Source organism: Eublepharis macularius, chromosome 11, assembly GCF_028583425.1.
Source record: "Eublepharis macularius isolate TG4126 chromosome 11, MPM_Emac_v1.0, whole genome shotgun sequence".
Classification (NCBI taxonomy): Eukaryota; Metazoa; Chordata; class Lepidosauria; order Squamata; family Eublepharidae; genus Eublepharis; species Eublepharis macularius.
The window spans coordinates 21,642,490-21,659,705 of record NC_072800.1 but is presented as its reverse complement, the minus strand read 5'-3'; the positions used below and the strand labels follow the sequence as shown (position 1 = coordinate 21,659,705).

General features: G+C 40.6%; 1 protein-coding gene across 3 annotated transcripts in view; it reads right to left on the bottom strand.

Annotated features, from left to right (window-relative positions):
* EGFR (epidermal growth factor receptor) overlaps positions 1 to 17,216 on the bottom strand; it is a 197,500-nt gene that overhangs the window by 63,159 nt on the left and 117,125 nt on the right. For all 3 annotated transcript variants that reach the window (XR_008597872.1, XM_054992123.1, XM_054992125.1), the window contains exons 2-6: positions 11,586 to 11,737; positions 8,176 to 8,353; positions 6,762 to 6,926; positions 2,896 to 2,961; positions 1,226 to 1,344 (exon numbers count right to left, since the gene is read on the bottom strand). Coding sequence is in view for 2 of the 3 variants with exons in the window: in XM_054992123.1 (XP_054848098.1) it covers positions 1,226 to 1,344; positions 2,896 to 2,961; positions 6,762 to 6,926; positions 8,176 to 8,353; positions 11,586 to 11,737 (680 nt within the window). In the remaining variant the exon portion in view is untranslated. The remainder of the gene's footprint in view (positions 1 to 1,225; positions 1,345 to 2,895; positions 2,962 to 6,761; positions 6,927 to 8,175; positions 8,354 to 11,585; positions 11,738 to 17,216) is intronic.

Sequence of the window (17,216 nt, the reverse complement as noted above, 5' to 3'; positions counted from 1 at the left end):
CAGCTTCTGCAGCATTCAGCTACTTTGGTTAGTTGCTTTGCTGGCATACTCCCTTATTCCTTTCTTCTTCCCCTTGCCACCCCAGTGATGACTTGCTGAGCAGGAACATGTTTCATGGATTTCACCCTCTCCTATGGGGATTTAAAAGGCATTTACATGGCAACGGAGAAGGGAGAGAGCTAAGATTTATTTTGTTTTAGAGTTAAAAAAATTCAAGAGTCCAGAGAAGCAGCTAGACAGGGAGGGAGACTGACTATCCTTAGCCAGGAGCAAAGAGAAGGACGAAGAGGAGGTTTGGGCTCCTTCACTTGGTTGCCCTCTCATTTATTGCAAGAGAACAATAGCAAGATTGGGGAGAGAAGGTGGATCAGGTATAGCCTGATCTTGTCAGATCTCAGTAGCTAAGCAAGGCTAGTACTTGAACGGGGAAACCATTAAGGAAGACTCTGCAGAGGAAGGCCATGGCAAACCACCTCTGCTTCTCACTTGCCCGAAAGCCCCTTGCTGGGGTCACCATAAGTTGGTTGCAACTTGATGGCACATGCACACGTAATAACAAGACTGCAAACACAGAGAGGCTTTCCTAGTAGCTCGGAAGGGGAAAAAAACGCTTGGGATAACACTTGGGGATTTGCTTGGATGTAGGAAAGGAGGCATGCAGCACACTACCTGGGATTTATGAACAAAATGTGATCAGATAGCTAGACAGACAGACAATTTATAACTATATCGATAGAGAGAAAGCAGAGTAATGATTCCAATATGTGATTTCACCTCAAGATGCTATGAGGACAAATATTCTTTTATTTTGTAGTATCTCCACATACTATATCTCTTTACTATGGAAAATTTCGCACTTGTCACAAGGAATATTTGGGAACTAACCTGCTTTCAGTCTGCTTTCCAAAGGAACAATTAAAGCTACCAGATTGTTAGCTAAAAGACACTAAGTCTTGATGAACTGGGCAAGGCGGAAGATAAAGCTGCAGTAAAATTAGGCAGGAAAGACCACACCAGCATTAACTGTGTAATGTAACACATTGGAAATGAAATGAATGGAAATGAAAACTCCGTGATTCTCAGCACAATCTTCTTTGGTGATCAAAGACCACCCCTCCTTCCTGCTTCAGTAGCAGAGAATCTGGTTGGACTATTTGCTTTTTGGAATGGACATACAAACCGAACCATACAAATAGAATCTTTGGGTAGATTGCTGCAGCCTTACCAAGCAGTCGCTGTCTCTGGGACCCGTGCATCCTGCCGCACATTGGGGATGGCAACAGTCACTGGGTTCCCTTCCCTTGCACAGGCCTGAGCACTGAGGCGCACAGATTGTCCGAGTTACTGGAAAACAGATATTCCAAGAATGAAATGCAAGACTGTAGCAATGTCATGCGTGTATGTATACATTTGATTTTCTAACATACAGAAAACACAACAACCAAGAAGAAATATGTTTGTCCAAAAGTTCACTGAATAGGTATGGGCTTTTTGTTTTTAAACAAAACCAAACTTATACTGATGATTCATTGTTACAACTATAATCTTTGAGGATACTGTGAAAATGGCTTCAGTTCTATTCAGTGCAGTGAAGAATTTTGTTTTAAAAACAAAGGAAGGAGAGGTAATGTGGGAAAGGTAGTTGATTGGCTATATAAAATGACTGAATATAAAGTGATTGTGAGAGATACATTGAATCAGGGCTTTTTTTCTGGGAAAAGAGGCGGTGAAACTCAGTGGGTTGCCCTCAGAGAAAATGGTCACATAGCTGGTGGCCCCGCCCCCTGATCTCCAGACACAGGGGAGTTTAGATTGCCCTCCCCGCCCGCCACAGCGCAGAGGGCAATCTACCTCCCCTCTGTCTGGAGATCAGGGGGCAGGGCCACCAGTCATGTGACCATTTTCGAGAGGTTCCAGAACTCCGTTCCACCGCATCCCCCCTGAAAAAAAGCCCTGCATTGAATCACAATTTTTGGGGAGAGGAGTAAAATATTAAGGATCAGTGGACTTTACTCTGTTTTTTTTTAAGGCAACTTTACTTGTTCATTAGTACTGCCTCCAATCTATTACATATTCTTAGTAAGAAGTTGGCAGGGTAGTAGTGGTGGTCAAATACATATGTAACGTCATCTCGATTCTCAGGACACTTTGAAGGCCAGGCAAAATATCTGGATAATCAGAAATTCTGTTAAAGAAGAGTCTCTTAAACTACAGAGACAAAAGAGAATATAGGGGGACTATGCTAAAGTGCAACTAATTTGGAAGAAAGCAGAAGCAGTGTTGGATCTATTTTAACTGAACCTCTGACAAGGCTGTGAATTTGAAACTGCAGTTTGTAGCCAATACAGGTTAAATGTGGATCCTAGTTATTTCTGACTGCAGCTGAGATATGTTAAGGTTAGCTGCAAAACCTTCGCAATTTTTTTTTGCAAAAATCTTGTTAACACCGTGATGTTATTTCCAGGGCAAATCTGGAAGTGACGACATCTCACTCTAGGATTCAGTGGAAAGTATATCTTCCGCTGAATCCTAGAGCAGCTTTATGTAACTTCTGGGTTTGCCCTGAAAATGACATTGCACCATTGATGCAACAGCACCCCCTTGTGTGTCCCCGCCCCCCCAATCTCCCATCTAGTGCCAGCCACTGGCTGACAACCCTACTCCAGTCCCACTAATTATGTCAAAGCTGGATCTATGGGCCTGCTCCAAGTGGAACTTAATGCAGCGAAGACTTAAAACCCATCATATCTAATGAACCATGTATGGTCAATAAGGAAGAAAAGAACCAAGCAGGACGCTAAATTTAATCTTCTGCTGTCTTGCCATGTCTTGAATCTCTTATTAAATTCCCCAATGGACATATTTTAACACAGGCAAAGCAGTATATATACTTACATTTTTGGCAGTTTTCTGGACCAGGACCCCAACAGACTCCTGAACAACTGGAATGACACGGGGGGCCTGTGAGTGTAGAAAAAAATCATTTATAAAAGGTCTCTAAAACAAATTGTTTTATGACTGTTTTCGAAGTGGCAGGAGGGAGAATCGACCAGACAGAATTAGGAAACAGTTCCTTCCAGTCTTGAATTGTAGGTCTCAAATACTTGAGCTGCAGGGAAAGTCCTGAAGACATAACCAATGGCTAAATCCAAGTCACTGCCAATCCAAAGTAGGTAGCACTAGGCTTACGGTTGCCAGGCCTCTCGGAGGACCAAACCAGGGGATGGGAGGGTGGGGGGGAGTCACACGGGGGGGGGTACTTACCTCATGCACATGCACACTGGAGCACTCCATGTCATGCCAGGAATGACATCATTCCTGGTGCAACATGTGGTGTGTGTGGGTGCTCCAGGGAGCGTGGGAGTGCACTTCACCCCTACCATTGTGTTCCCACACCTTTCCCCCCACAGGCCAGTGAGAGGTGGGGGGGGGGAGGGCATTCTCTGCTTCCACCAGGGGACTGGCAAGCCTAACTAGGCTTGATGGATAATTAGTCAGGACAATGCAAAGCAGTTTCTTGTATCTTCTTATTTTTATGTATATATATAACTTAAGTCCTTCAGAGCTTTTCTGGTATGTAATAATGGGGAAAACTTTACTTGTTTCATTTCTGCATGGCAGACTGCTGTTTAAAGGTACAGGAGAAAGGCTGAGAAAATCTGGGGCAAGGCTGTGGAGAACAGTAAAGTTTTTTTTAAAGCAAGTGAGGGCAGTAAAAATACACGTTAAAAAATATACTTCTCAATTCTGGCAAGTAGACGTGATTTAAAACCATTTCACTACCCAAGTGTGATGTAGTGGTTAAGACGGAGTGCTGGGACTCTAATCTGGAGAACCGGGTTTGATTCCCCACTCCTCCACTTGAAGCCAGCTGGGTGAACCTGGGTCAGTCACAGCTTCTCGGAGCACTCTCAGCCCCACCCACCTCACAGGGTGATTTTTGTTGTGAGGATAATAACAACATAGTTTGTAAACTGCTCTGAGTGGGCGTTGTCCTGAAGGCCGGTATATAAATTGAATGTTGTTGTTCTTGTTACTATTATTATAATAAATGCATGTTCAGGACCAGGAGTATCTTTTCCCCCAACAAAAGTATGTTTCAGGAATAAATGAAACACGACCACCTACCGTCCTGTTGTGGCCCCTCGGTATAGTAACTGGTTGGCTACTATATGAGACAGGATGCTAGACTAGATGGACTACTGGTCTGATCCAGCAGGGCTCTTTTTATGTCCTTATATTAGTGTTATTATTTATAGAGCATCATTGGCATACATCATGTGTTGTAGTTTTAATAGACAAATCTTTGCCACCAAGGAAGGGGAAAAAGCTGAGAAAGGCTGTGGAGAACAGTAAAGTTTTTTAAAGGAATTTGTTCTCAATACACATGGGGATGAGTGCACCATTGTGAACTCTTTGGAGGAGTGGTGGCTATAAATCTTCCAAGGACCCTTCCCCAACCATCAAAGCAGTGAAAAAGGATTATTGGCTTTTTAAAAAAACATGGGAAATACTAATCACAGATCTTTCATGTCATGTCTAATTTGGCCCTTAAAGTGGGGAACAACAGAAAGAGAAATCAAAACATAAAGCCATTTTCATGTGTCGATTTTGTACGTAAAATGTAGAATGTTTTTGAAATGCCAGCTGCTTTTCAACCAGCTTGCCCAAGGATAATATAGACAGAATCAAAACTGGGTGGACGATTTGTTATGCATGCCTGCCACTAACTGCAAGAAATTGGTAAAAGAATGTTTTGAGCATCAATCCAAAAGAGCATTAGAGAGCCACAAACACTTCCAACACTTTTATTTTTTCCACAGGCTAATTTGCATCTTCTTCAACTCAAATTTTGCCAAACCTTGCCAAAAGCAGTGTTCTGTTTTTCAGAACAGAACTAAACATGGAGACCAATTGAGGGTGAAGAAAGCAAGGGATATGTAAAGCTACTTCAACATTTGCCCACCCCCTCCAATGAACTAGAAAAATGTCTCATGAAAGTGAGTTTACTTAAATAATTAAGCTTCATCATTAATCTCATTTCAGCCATAATTTCCACATGTAACAGGATATTTTCATATTTCAGTCTGTTTTAATAGTGCTTGGATTATTCAAAGAGCAGCAAGGCTATTTTCAGTGATACAGAGCAGAACTACAAGTGACAAAAGGCACAGGTTGGACACTTGTCAGCTTCCCTCAAGTTTTGATGGGAAATGTAGGCAGCTTGGCGGAATGTTGGACAAGTGACAGTTGAAAAGTCCAGTGGACAGCAGTCGGAGAGCCAGGCTGCAAGACCAGGATGCCTACATTTCCCATCAAAACTTGAGGGAAGCTGACAAGTGTCCATCCTGTGCCTTTTGTCACTTGTAGTTCCGCTCTTAGAATGCACTGACACGGCTACAGAATCCGGGGATAATATTATTGCTTCTCCCTTGGCTCTCTGATAATCTGGAGCTGTACATGTGACTCCCTAGAGATGTCGGACGAAGTCTTTGTTGTAGGTCCCCCTGCTGGACAGGAGGGCTAATTACCATATTCATAACTTTGCCATCAAGAGTATGCACAGCAAAGGGCACACAGTTCTGGTGGGTTGCCCTACAAGGTACGTGTTTGCAGATATACACTTCCTCCTCATTATTTTAATTGAGAAACTAGTTAATACTATTCTGTTTCAACAGGAGTTTGGGTCTGGTTGAATTTATGTGCGATAAGGATGGGGTTTATGCACCTGGTTTTCCATTTAAGTAAGTGCTTGGATTGTATATTATGGTAAACTGGGTCCAAAAAGGAATAACATTTTAACAATATATAATAATAATATTTACAGAGGAAGAAATGGAGAAGAGCCTGCTTATAACACCTTCTCCACAGGTATTTAAGTCATGGGCATACCCAGAGGCTTGAGCCAAAGGTCTCTTGTCCTTCGGCCCATGGTTCAAAGCTGCCAGTTGGCAGGAAGATCAATCAGGAGAGAGAAGAAGACATTTGTACTCAAATCCTCCCCTCTTTCTCTTCTTTATTTGCATTTTCTTTTTCATCATCACGGTAAGCTGCTTTTCGTCTCCATTGAGGAGAAAAGCGAGATACAATGTACATAATTTAAGAGGGTGAAATATTAAATATCATAAATACAAAATCCAACAACAACATTCATTTTTTTGATGAACACCTTGGATGTATGTGAAAGGGTCCTTTTTATATTTATAGTCCGTCTTTCTCACTGAGACAAGTGTTGCATGAGATGCAAAAATAGAAACTCAGCAAAAAGGGGGGCAGGACTTTTGTACAAACAAGTGGCAGTTAGGTACAAATTGTATTTAAACCAAGAGCCAAGAATCTTGCTGTTATAGCAAGAGAAACTACTCCAGAGAATATACATCATGCATGCATTGGATTTGGATTCCAGTGAGCGAATGCTGGGTTGGATCCACTGCAAGGACTGCACAAGGACCATGGATCTTCTTGGCTTTGGCCCAAGCAGTCCTTTCTGACCCCAGGAAAGCTTATTCCCATGGTCATGGGACCTGCATGGAGTAATACCCATGAGAGTTAGGAAATTGCAATGGGGAGGTAGGAAGGGAAAAAAAATCATTCCCTTCTTCCTCTTCTATTAGATAAGATCTATTCACAGAAGAGGCAGGAGGGAACAATTTCACCTCCCACAACCATTAGTTCCTTTTACTGATGGATCACGAGATCCAACCAAATATTTCTATAGGCTCGCACAATGACATGAATACGTTTATTGAATGCATACTTACAAATTTTATTGTCTGTTCTTGTCAATACAGGACCCCTGCCTTCTGTTCTCCATTCAGGATCAAACTTCATAAGAGCTCCTCTAGGTACAATGTCATCCCACAGAACGTTATCCATGTTGCACAGATAAGGATTACTGTTGAATTTTACTCCTCCTCGTAGAATTTCTACCAAAAGAAGTTAAAACATCAAGAAATGAGGTGGTTTGCTATTTAGCAAAAAGTTATTCTTATTTTATTGTGTTTTATTCTATTCTTATTTTACTCTCCAGAGCTGATTTTGTATCAAAATAAATTGATTGGATTGATTGATTCTAAATAGACATTGATCTGCTAACAATTGATAATAGGGTTGCCAGGTCCCCAGGGCATGAAAGCGGGTGAGTGAGGGCCCTATCTGGATACTTATCTCTAGTGTTCAGGGCCAATTTTTACCAATTGGCCCCTGGTGTGACCCTGCACTTTCATGCCAGAAATAACGTCATTATCGGTGTGACGTGGAAGTGCTCTGTAGTGTGCAGGAGCATGCTCCAAAGGGTTCTTGCCCCATTTCCATGTCTTTCCCCACACTGGCCATGTGAGAGGTGGGGGGGGCGGAGGCTGGGAGTGGGGGAACCCCTGCCCCACCAGGAATGAGATCCCTATTATTAGATTTATAAGAATGGATATTATCTTTTAACGATACAAACATCTGAAAATTGGTCCAGATCTGTTGACTTCTACATAAAATGGAAAGTTGATCACTAAACACAGGGTTAATTCCAGACTTTCAAGAGGAATGACTACAGAGGAACACATTCTGCTGTAGGTCCCAGTACCAATAACATTCGGATCTATTATAATGTTTTTATTAAGAGATATATAACAGACTTTCCTTTTGTATTTTGATGTATTATCTATTTATATATTTATAAATATATATAATCTATTTGTTAGAAGTTATAGTGGTTAAGTAGGAGTGGCAAAAGTATGTATTGAATATGCAGTAATGTTGAAATTAATAATGTGGGTGCAAAATCCACAGATTTCAGTTATGAAATCTGAAACCCAAAATGTTGAATACAAATGCTGAATGCGAATGTTGAATATAAATGTATTCCAACACAAGCAAGCATTACCGTATTTAGACAGTGGCCTTTTTCACACTGTCTATAAATCACGCGAGACTCATGGAAGGCTGCCGGCTTCCTCGCGCGATTTATAGACAGTGTGAAAATGGCCAGTGTTTTAAAAATAAATTTAACGAAGGGGATGTTGGGTATTTTCTGTTTTATATATTTCATTATATATTATTCTACTGATCCATAAAACTGTCATATAATTGCTTCTTTTCTTCTCTGTATCCCTGATATTATTACTTTGTCTTTTCAAACTAAAAATGTATAATAAAAAAAATTGCAAAATCTTCCAGTCTTACCTGTTAAATTTCTCATTGGCAGCTCTTCCAATCCTTTCCTGAAGTTATGATTTAGTAAAACCGTCAGTGCAGCATCATCATGTAACGTGTTTCCTCGGATTATCCGGAGATTCTCCAGAGGAATATTTTTCACTGTGTTCATTGCTATAATCACGTAGCCACCCACCTCTTGTATGCTCTGGTAAAGGAGAAGAACACCAGTCAACCATTTTTCTTTCAGCTTGTATTAGAAAATCTTTAAAACATGCTCTTCTTATGAGGTTTGCTATGGTCGCTCTAGGTTGACTAACAATATTTATTTATGTTTAAATAATTTTCTGTATCAGAAGTAACGAGGCATCCAAACTGCTCTCTGTGAACTGTTGTGAGGCTGCAATATCCTGGTACACTATTTCATATGTGCTGGATATATTCTATCATTTTATTTGTGGGGGGGAGATAATATTTTTCAGGGATGAGACAAAGCACTTACCTGTTTATTGACCTTGCATCCAAAGTAGCATTCCTAAACTTTTTAAAAAAAATTCTTACAATATTAGAATCAACATCTTTTGATGGTTCCTGGCCCCAGGTAGGTCTGTCTCGCCTCAACCAAGGTCAGCCCTGGCACCAACGTGGTGGAACTCTCTGTCTGTGGAAACATGGCCCCAGCAAGATTTACCATCCTTTCACCCGCCTGTAAGACGGAGATGTTCCACCAAGTGTATGGTGGTTGAGGTGGGAGGACCCCCCTTTTCAACTGGCCTCCTGCCGGGGGGGATACTGCCTCCCATTTTGTATAACATCTGTAAGTTCTCCACCCAGCCCACGGGTTTTAGTGTGGGAAGGACAATCTGAGTACCACTGGATTTTTTATAAATTGATCCTCATTTTATGTGCTACCTGTTTTATATTGCAATGTAATCTGCTCTGGGCCTGCTCTGCAGGAAGAGTGGAATATAAATATAATAAAATAAAATAAAAAATAAAATAAAATAAAATAAATTTGCTCTGTAATGATTTACCTGCACTGAAAATGGCAGAGAATAATAGAGAAATTCTTTCGGTTTAGAATTCTTTTTAAAGTATTGATGAACAATAAATGAAGGGAGTAGCTCTTCAAAATATTCATAAATATTACTTTGTTTCACAATTTCATCTTTAGGATTAAGTGGATAAAACAAGATAATTTATCATATTTTATGGACAAGAGGATATTAATATTTCTTTAAGATATCTCTGTGGCTGCATAGTGAAAAAGGAAACTTGAAAATCATCTTAGCTCCTCACTTGCCTTGAAAGACCCTTTCTGGGGTTGCTATAATTTGGTTGGGTCTTCTTGACACCCCCCCCCCACTAAGTGAGCTGTGAAATAGGTAGGTATAATACAGTGGCATCCTAAGAAGAATTATATCCCTATAAGCCCACTGACATCAACTCTTTGTAGGACTGCACAATAAAGCTGGTGGGGGTGGGAGGAATCTAAATTCTTATTGGTTTATTAGGTGGAGTTCAAAAAGTTGGATACATATATACATATACACAGGGCTTTTTTTCTGGGAAATGAGGTGGTGGAACTCAGTGATGGAACTCAGGACCGCACAATGATGTCACTTTGGGTCAGCTGGAACAAGGGGGGAGGTTTTAAAAGTTTAAATCGCCCTTGGTGAAAATGGTCACATGGCCGGTGGCCCCCCTGATCTCGAGGGGAGTTTAGATTGCTCTCCGCGCCATGGACGGCAATCTAAACTCCCCTCTGTCTGGAGATCAGGGGGCGGGGCCACTGGCCATGTGACCATTTCCTGCTTAAAAAAGCCCTACGTATACGTATACATATACATATACATATACATATACATATACATATACATATACATATACATATACATATACATATACATATACATATACATATACATATACATATACATATGTGTGTGTATATAAATTCTGTGAATCTATACAATATGATTTTGTGTGGGCAAGACAAAGTATATTAAAAAAATCCGCCTTTGTATATCTTTTTTTTAATACTGGGCTACAGAAAAATGGTACAATATTGTTTATGGTATGATGATACCAATTATATTATATTTAAAACAATATGCCTTGGATCCCAGTCAGTGGTTCTGCAGCTGCAAGGACTCCCAGTTACAGAGCACGATTCTTCTGCCTTCCCCATTCTGAGGCAGACCAAAATGCCACCTGAAATCCCATTTCTGGGGGGCAAGGGACTCCCAAGAACATGATTTGGGGAGGCCCTTTGGAAGGGGGAAAGCATGAGAATCACGGTCCATGAGCAGAAGTTCTCAAGCTCTTGAGAACCAAGCCTATATTCTGAATTTTGCATCATATTTGTATTATGTACTTGATGTGTATGTATGTGCGTGTATAAAACAATCCTACTTCTTTAAGTTCTTCCTCATTTTAACAGCCTTGAGCCTGAACACACAAGTCCTTTCTCCACAAGCCCCTCTGCCAAGTCAGCAGAAACCCACAACAGATTAAGTCGTTTAGATAGTGCAATACGATGCATGGTTGCTCTAACATTCTCACAAAATGTACTAATTATTTGTTAGTCAATCATCCTCTCAACATTCCAGAGCAATAGATAAAACTGACAAGCAGCGAATCCAGCTAAACATTCCATTTAAGTCGATGGATGAATGCAGAGCGGAATCCAGATTCCTGGTATCAACTATGGATGGTGCCATTGTCTGCAGATGACGCAAAATCCTTTGCTGTAAAGAACCATTCTCTTGCTAACTCTCACTAACTCTCATGCTCTGAATCCTGGGGGGAAAAACTTAGCCAATACCTCTCTCTAGTTGCATATATAGCTAACACACACATACACACAAACACACACCACTTCAGACTTGCTTCTCCCTACCCATCTTCAGTACTTGGAAAACCCCCCACGCTATTTCTGCCCCCAACAACCCTGATTAAATGATTCTATGACCCACCTGAAAGGGTGGAAATTGCATACACACCCAATTTTTGGATTGGGGACTTTTACAAGATAAAGTACAAGGTACTTTACAAGATAAAGGTACAAGGTACTTTACAAGATAAAGTACACTAGCTGCAAACTGTTCTTGGTAAGCAAGCAGGGGTAAAAGTGAGGACATATTTAGTTCTTTGCTACCAAAGGAGTCCCCAAGCTACCTCTGCAGCACCCAAGTCTTCAACTGTTATCCTTTTGACAAAAAGGTGTGCAGACAACCAATATCTGACATTCAAACTTGGCTGGGGGGGGGGGTGGTACATGAGGCTTTGGCCTTCCACAAGCCCCTTCTCGCTAGACAAAATGGTCCACCAGCAAACTATTTTCTGGTCATGGTGTGGCATTGTTTCCAGACACAATAGTGAGCATTCCCATTCTCATCTTGATCTGAAGTACAACTATATGATTTAATTCTACCAACCTTCAAGAAAGTGAGGTTATGAAAATTATGCATATAGGTGATCTCTAGATTGCCAAGCACGATCTCACAGCCCTCATACATCTTCTTCAGACTGGTATAATGTTCTTCTTCATTTGCAAGCTGTGTCAGCTTGTTGTTGGTTCCTTGGCAAACTGCACAGAGAGAGGAAAAAAGTAATTCATGAGACACTGCAAAAAACCAAAGCAGTAAAAACCAGCTTCGTTCCCAGACTCCGTCGCTGAGAATCCCACAAAATGGCCAATATTAAGTCTTTTGTTAAAAAGCACTTCCTCACATCAAGAACTTCACCTCAGTGAAGACGAACAGGTTTAATCTTTCCTCCGTTTCCTCTAACTGAAGAGAAGAAACAGTGGAAATGTGCAATCCACTGCTTGTGCTCAATAGCGTGGATTTAGGAGTCATCATCATCATCACAACATCAGCCTTAAGATAACATGATTGTATTGGTGAAGCAAACGTTGAACTGCAGTATTTCATTTCATCCAAGGATTTTGCCCTCGACTATCACAACTTTTGTTACTCTCTCCCTTCTTCTTGATGGAGGACGTGTTACTATCCGACTTTAGTTTGTAAAGCTCGAAATATTTTCTGAGCAAGATTGGCTGCTGTGATCACAGTAACAAACTCTATCTGCAAATGCGATCTTATTATATCTTCCACATAAGATTGTAGATGGCATTGCGTTGAATCTTGCAATAGAAAAAGCTCTGTGTCTGTACGGCAGATAAATATGAAGCCAAGCCACCTGTCTTAAGGGGAATCTCAAAGCTTAGAGGGGAACAAGATTTATTGGCTTGAGTATTCAGTATCCAGGAATCTATGTTTAATTACCCGCTAAGCCTCCAAAAATGTGAGTGGGTATAACGAGTCCATGGATACACCTATAGTAATTATTTTTTTTCCATGTAGGCTAGCCAATTAGACATGTTGGACACTAGAAGCATTTATTGTATAAGGCTCCCTGTCTCTGCATTATAGTGCAAGTGTAGCTAATATTTTACTGTCCTAAGCCACGCACTTATTTCCAGAAGATTTAAGCCGGTTTCTAGACAGAGGGCTGCATATGGAATACAGTGTGGCACACCCATGATTTTCCGCAGAAACCTGGCCTGTGCTCATTTGGCGGCACTGTCAAATGCACTTATCCATGCCTCGTAGTTACAGTTTTGGCTGGAAAACCAAACATACGCTTAAATTTGCATTTTCAGTGGCAAAAGACAAGCAGCTCCACATGGAGAACAATTAAAGTTATACAGACTACAGGTTGGACAAAGGAAAAAATTACTGTGTGTCTTCCATTCTATACTAATGATTGGGCAAATGAAGAATGCTATAAAAAGAATGCAGTTATTTTTAACATTAGAAGAAGGAAAACACAGAGTTCTGTTATATAAAAAGTAATTTGTCCAAGGCCGGTCTAACTCTTCAAAGCACTTATTCTATATATTAAAAAATGAAAAATAACTAATTGTCTCTGGGCTACTTTAATATAGCTAAAAATAGCCAGTATCCCTCTCCAGTCTCCACGTTCTAGGGGAAACTGCATAGTATGAATCGCCAGGTAACGCTGGAAAAGTCTAGTCTCCTATGATTTGGAAATTCCTGGAAGTACAGATGATAGGCAGTGTAGACTGAGAATCTATTTATGTAATTTTTTTATATTTATATTATTTAAAGTTCGCCTTTCTCACTGAGACTCAAGGCAGATTACACAGTGTTGGGTCAGTACAGTCAGTTTCAAAGACATTTGAGTAACAAGGCACTCAGATACCGAAAGTGCAGCAAATCCCAGACCTTCAGTGCAGGAGAGGCACAGCTCATTCATAAATACCCAAAAACTTGGAGGAAAAACCACACTGGAGGTCCAAAAAACAAAATTATAAATATTGATTTATAAATATGTTAAAGTGAAAAGTGACTGGTGCATTCTAAATAAATGCTAATAAATATTTAGGATCAATACTCATAAATAGAAAGCAATAAATACACACATTTAGGATACAACTCTCAATGAATGGCCGGAATCAAGATAAGCAGTAGTCATAAGACCATAATAGTCCATTTATAATATTTTTCTCCTTCCTTTGATGCAGATGTTGGTTCCAAGAGAATACTCAGCTGAAGGCAGAAATTCAACAGGTAAATCAATTGATAAATGAAGAATAAAGTTTCATAAAAACCTCATTGGGGCCAATTAGAGTGGTCCACCAGTTCCAGCAGGCATTCCAATAACGTTTCAAACTAAGTGTATTCTCTCAGTCAGTTTCTAAGACTTGGTCAAATGTCGGCATACACTTAGTTTGAAACATTATATGCAACTTTGTTCTTCATTTATCGATGGACTTACCTGTTGAATTTCTGCCTTTGGCTGAGCATTCTCTCCTGGAACCCTCTCCTGGGAAGCCCTCTGGTAGCCCACATCTGCCCCCCTATCACACCTCTGCTTTTGAGAGGGGCAAGCCATGATCTCATGCCTGCAATCCCTCCCCATTTGAGCTGCCTTACAGCACATACAAGGAAAGTATTTCCTCTAGCATTCTCAAAAGTCTTGACAGTGGAAACTAGGATCGGCAGTTACAGAGAATCAACAAGTCCTTCCACCAGTGATAGCAAAATGACTGACAGAAAGTGTAAAAGATGTACACACAAACAGAAGAGACCTGAGATTCTGTTTAGAAAGCCTTTCAGCAGTTAGAAAGAGCAGTTGCTGCCAGCAGGAGGGGTAGAATGTGCATGCTATGGAATGGGTACACGTTCTACAGAAGGGACAGGCAGGCATCTCTGCCATAGGACAGAGTGGACTTTCCAGTGCTGTAACTGACAAAAGCCCCTCTTACTTTTACTCTGACACTAAACTTCAGTACCATAACTGGAGGTGGAGGAGTTCTTGTGAAAATAGCATCTGCCTCAAGAACAACTTGAGAAGCTGTGCAAAATGGTTTGTCAAAGGGTATTTTCAATTATCACTCATCCTCCAATGTGATATACATGCCCTCATGTGCCAACAATGTCCATCTGCTCTGTACATCGGACAAACCAGCCAACCTCTGCACAAAAGAATAAATGGACACAAATCTGACATTAGAAATGGCAACATCCGGAAACCAGTGGGAGAACACTTCAATCTATCAGGACATTCCATCAAGGACTTAAAGATCACTGTAGTTCAACAGAAACCTTTCAAAAACAGAATCCAACGGGAAACTGCTGAACTGGAATTCATATGTAAATTTGACTCAGTCAGGCTTGGATTGAATAGAGACTATAAGTGGTTATCTCATTATCAGAAGTAACTGATTTCATTATCATAAGCAAACTGATCCCATTATCAGAAGCTACTGATTGTACTCCCCCCTCCCCACTCCACCTATATATCTGACCAGTTTCTTCTTACCCAACATGCAGCTGACGAAGAGAACTGTGATTCTTGAAAGCTTATGCTACAATACAGTTGGTTAGTCTTAAAGGTGCTACTGGACTCTTTTCTATTTTGCTACTACAGACTAACATGGCTAACTCATCTGGATCAATTATCACTGTTACTGGAATAATGTTAAATGAGGTATGCACTTTCAGCTTGGAATAATGAGATACATTTTCAAAGCAGAAGATGAAAAGCCAAGTATCAAGCTGCTCAGAGGCTCAAGGCATCAATCAAAGAGCAATCATTGCAGTTTCTTGTTGGCACTTTTGCCTGAAGCCTGACAAAGTAACTTAACATTCAGCCACAAACACTATTAACGGGCAAGGGAAGTAGAGAATCTAACAGGCAAATGACCCCTGATGGGACTGATGCTCGGCAACATTTTTCTTAAAAGATTTCAAGTGGGGTAGCAGCAAGTACCATGTCACACACCCAGCAGTTCAAAAGCTGTTTTCTTCAAGATGCCCAGTCCTTCTTGGCTCACTGCAGTTTTTCCTAGTCATTCCTCTCAAATGCCAATCCAGGCATGACTCTCTTGATTTCTTTATGTATGGAATATGTTGATATCCCAGAACGTAAGATGATATTTTTGAATTTTTGTACTGCTTGGACAAGAGGGGTTGTCTGCAGAACTGACTCGGTACAGCACTGTTAAACTTAGAGGACTTCCCTGTGAGGGAATATTTTGTTACCATAAAAAAAAGGTTCAAGAAGCTGGGGGCGGGGGGGGGGGGGATGGACGGACACATCATTCAAAAATGCCGACAGTCAGCCTTGAATTGACTAGGGATAAACTGACTGTGGAGCCATGCAAGGCTGGTGGACATATGGATGATGTATTATTTCTGCAGAGCCATCAGTATACACTGTGCTTTGCAGAATTTCGTAAGCAAAATATAGACAGAGCCCCATCTCCAAAGAGCGGTCAATCTAAAAGTCACATGACCTAAAAGACTGTATTCCCCCCGCCCCCATGTCTATACCGCGAAAGTCCCCAGTTATGCAACTTTTAGATAACTTTCAAACACTGGTGCTAGATTACTACAAGTCACAGTAAAGAAATCAGAACGCAGAATCCGAGTCACAGCAAAGGGATTACGCTAAGAGGATCTTGCAGGTTACAGCAAGTTTAGCAGTTTCACAGTTGTTTCTACTAAGTACATGGAATCTCAAATATGAAACCATGACAGAAGAACACTCTCCGGTATTTCATTAGCCTTAATATATGCACTGTATTTAACTGATATTTAAATAATTAAATAAATGCACTGTATTTAACTAATAGTTAGGAAAATGTTAGCTTCTTCCAGTCTCTCAGATTATATTAGGCATGTAAACTGTATTTAAAACTGCAGATCGTAAAACTGTAATCACCATAAAAATCCATTTTTTGTATTTATTTTGATTGCATTACTGTAACCATGACAAATATGCTACAAAGAAATTTTCAGGGAAAAAACCCCATGAGAACAGGGAAGAAATCTAAGAAAATTCAAGAAAGTATTGTCGAAGGCTTTCACGGCCGGAGAACGATGGCTGTTGTGGGTTTTCCGGCCTGTATTGCCGTGGTCTTGGCATTGTAGTTCCTGACGTTTCGCCAGCAGCTGTGACTGGCATCTCTGTCTTTGGGTGCTACACCTCTGAAGATGCCAGCCACAGCTGCTGGCGAAACGTCAGGAACTACAATGCCAAGACCACGGCAATACAGCCCGGAAAACCCACAACAACCATTCAAGAAAGTATTACTGAATTACCACTTAGTTAAATTTGTCTTGCTACTTATTATGCTTAGAGCATAATCCTAACTAGATTTTTTGAATGGTAAGTGAAGAAGGCAGTTTAAGAAGATGCCAAAAGACTTCTAGGTAAATGTGTTTCGAATTGCTACTTTAAATTCTACCTTTTCCTTCAGAATTATCAGCCTGGTGAATAAGAGGTGCCGTTGCCCAAATGACAAAATTACCAGACAGGCATAATATCCTTGCAGAATTCATTTATGCAAGATGGATGCATCTGTTATTTGTGAATAGGTCACTGGATTTTATTGGGCTTCACTTCCTAAAAAGAAATCCTCCCTCTATTTCCAACTACAAACACGGTTACGTGCACAAAATCAGCATGGGCAGAATCTGATCCTGTCGCTTCTGATGAAAGAAAGAAAAAAATATGAAGTATACATAAAGAGG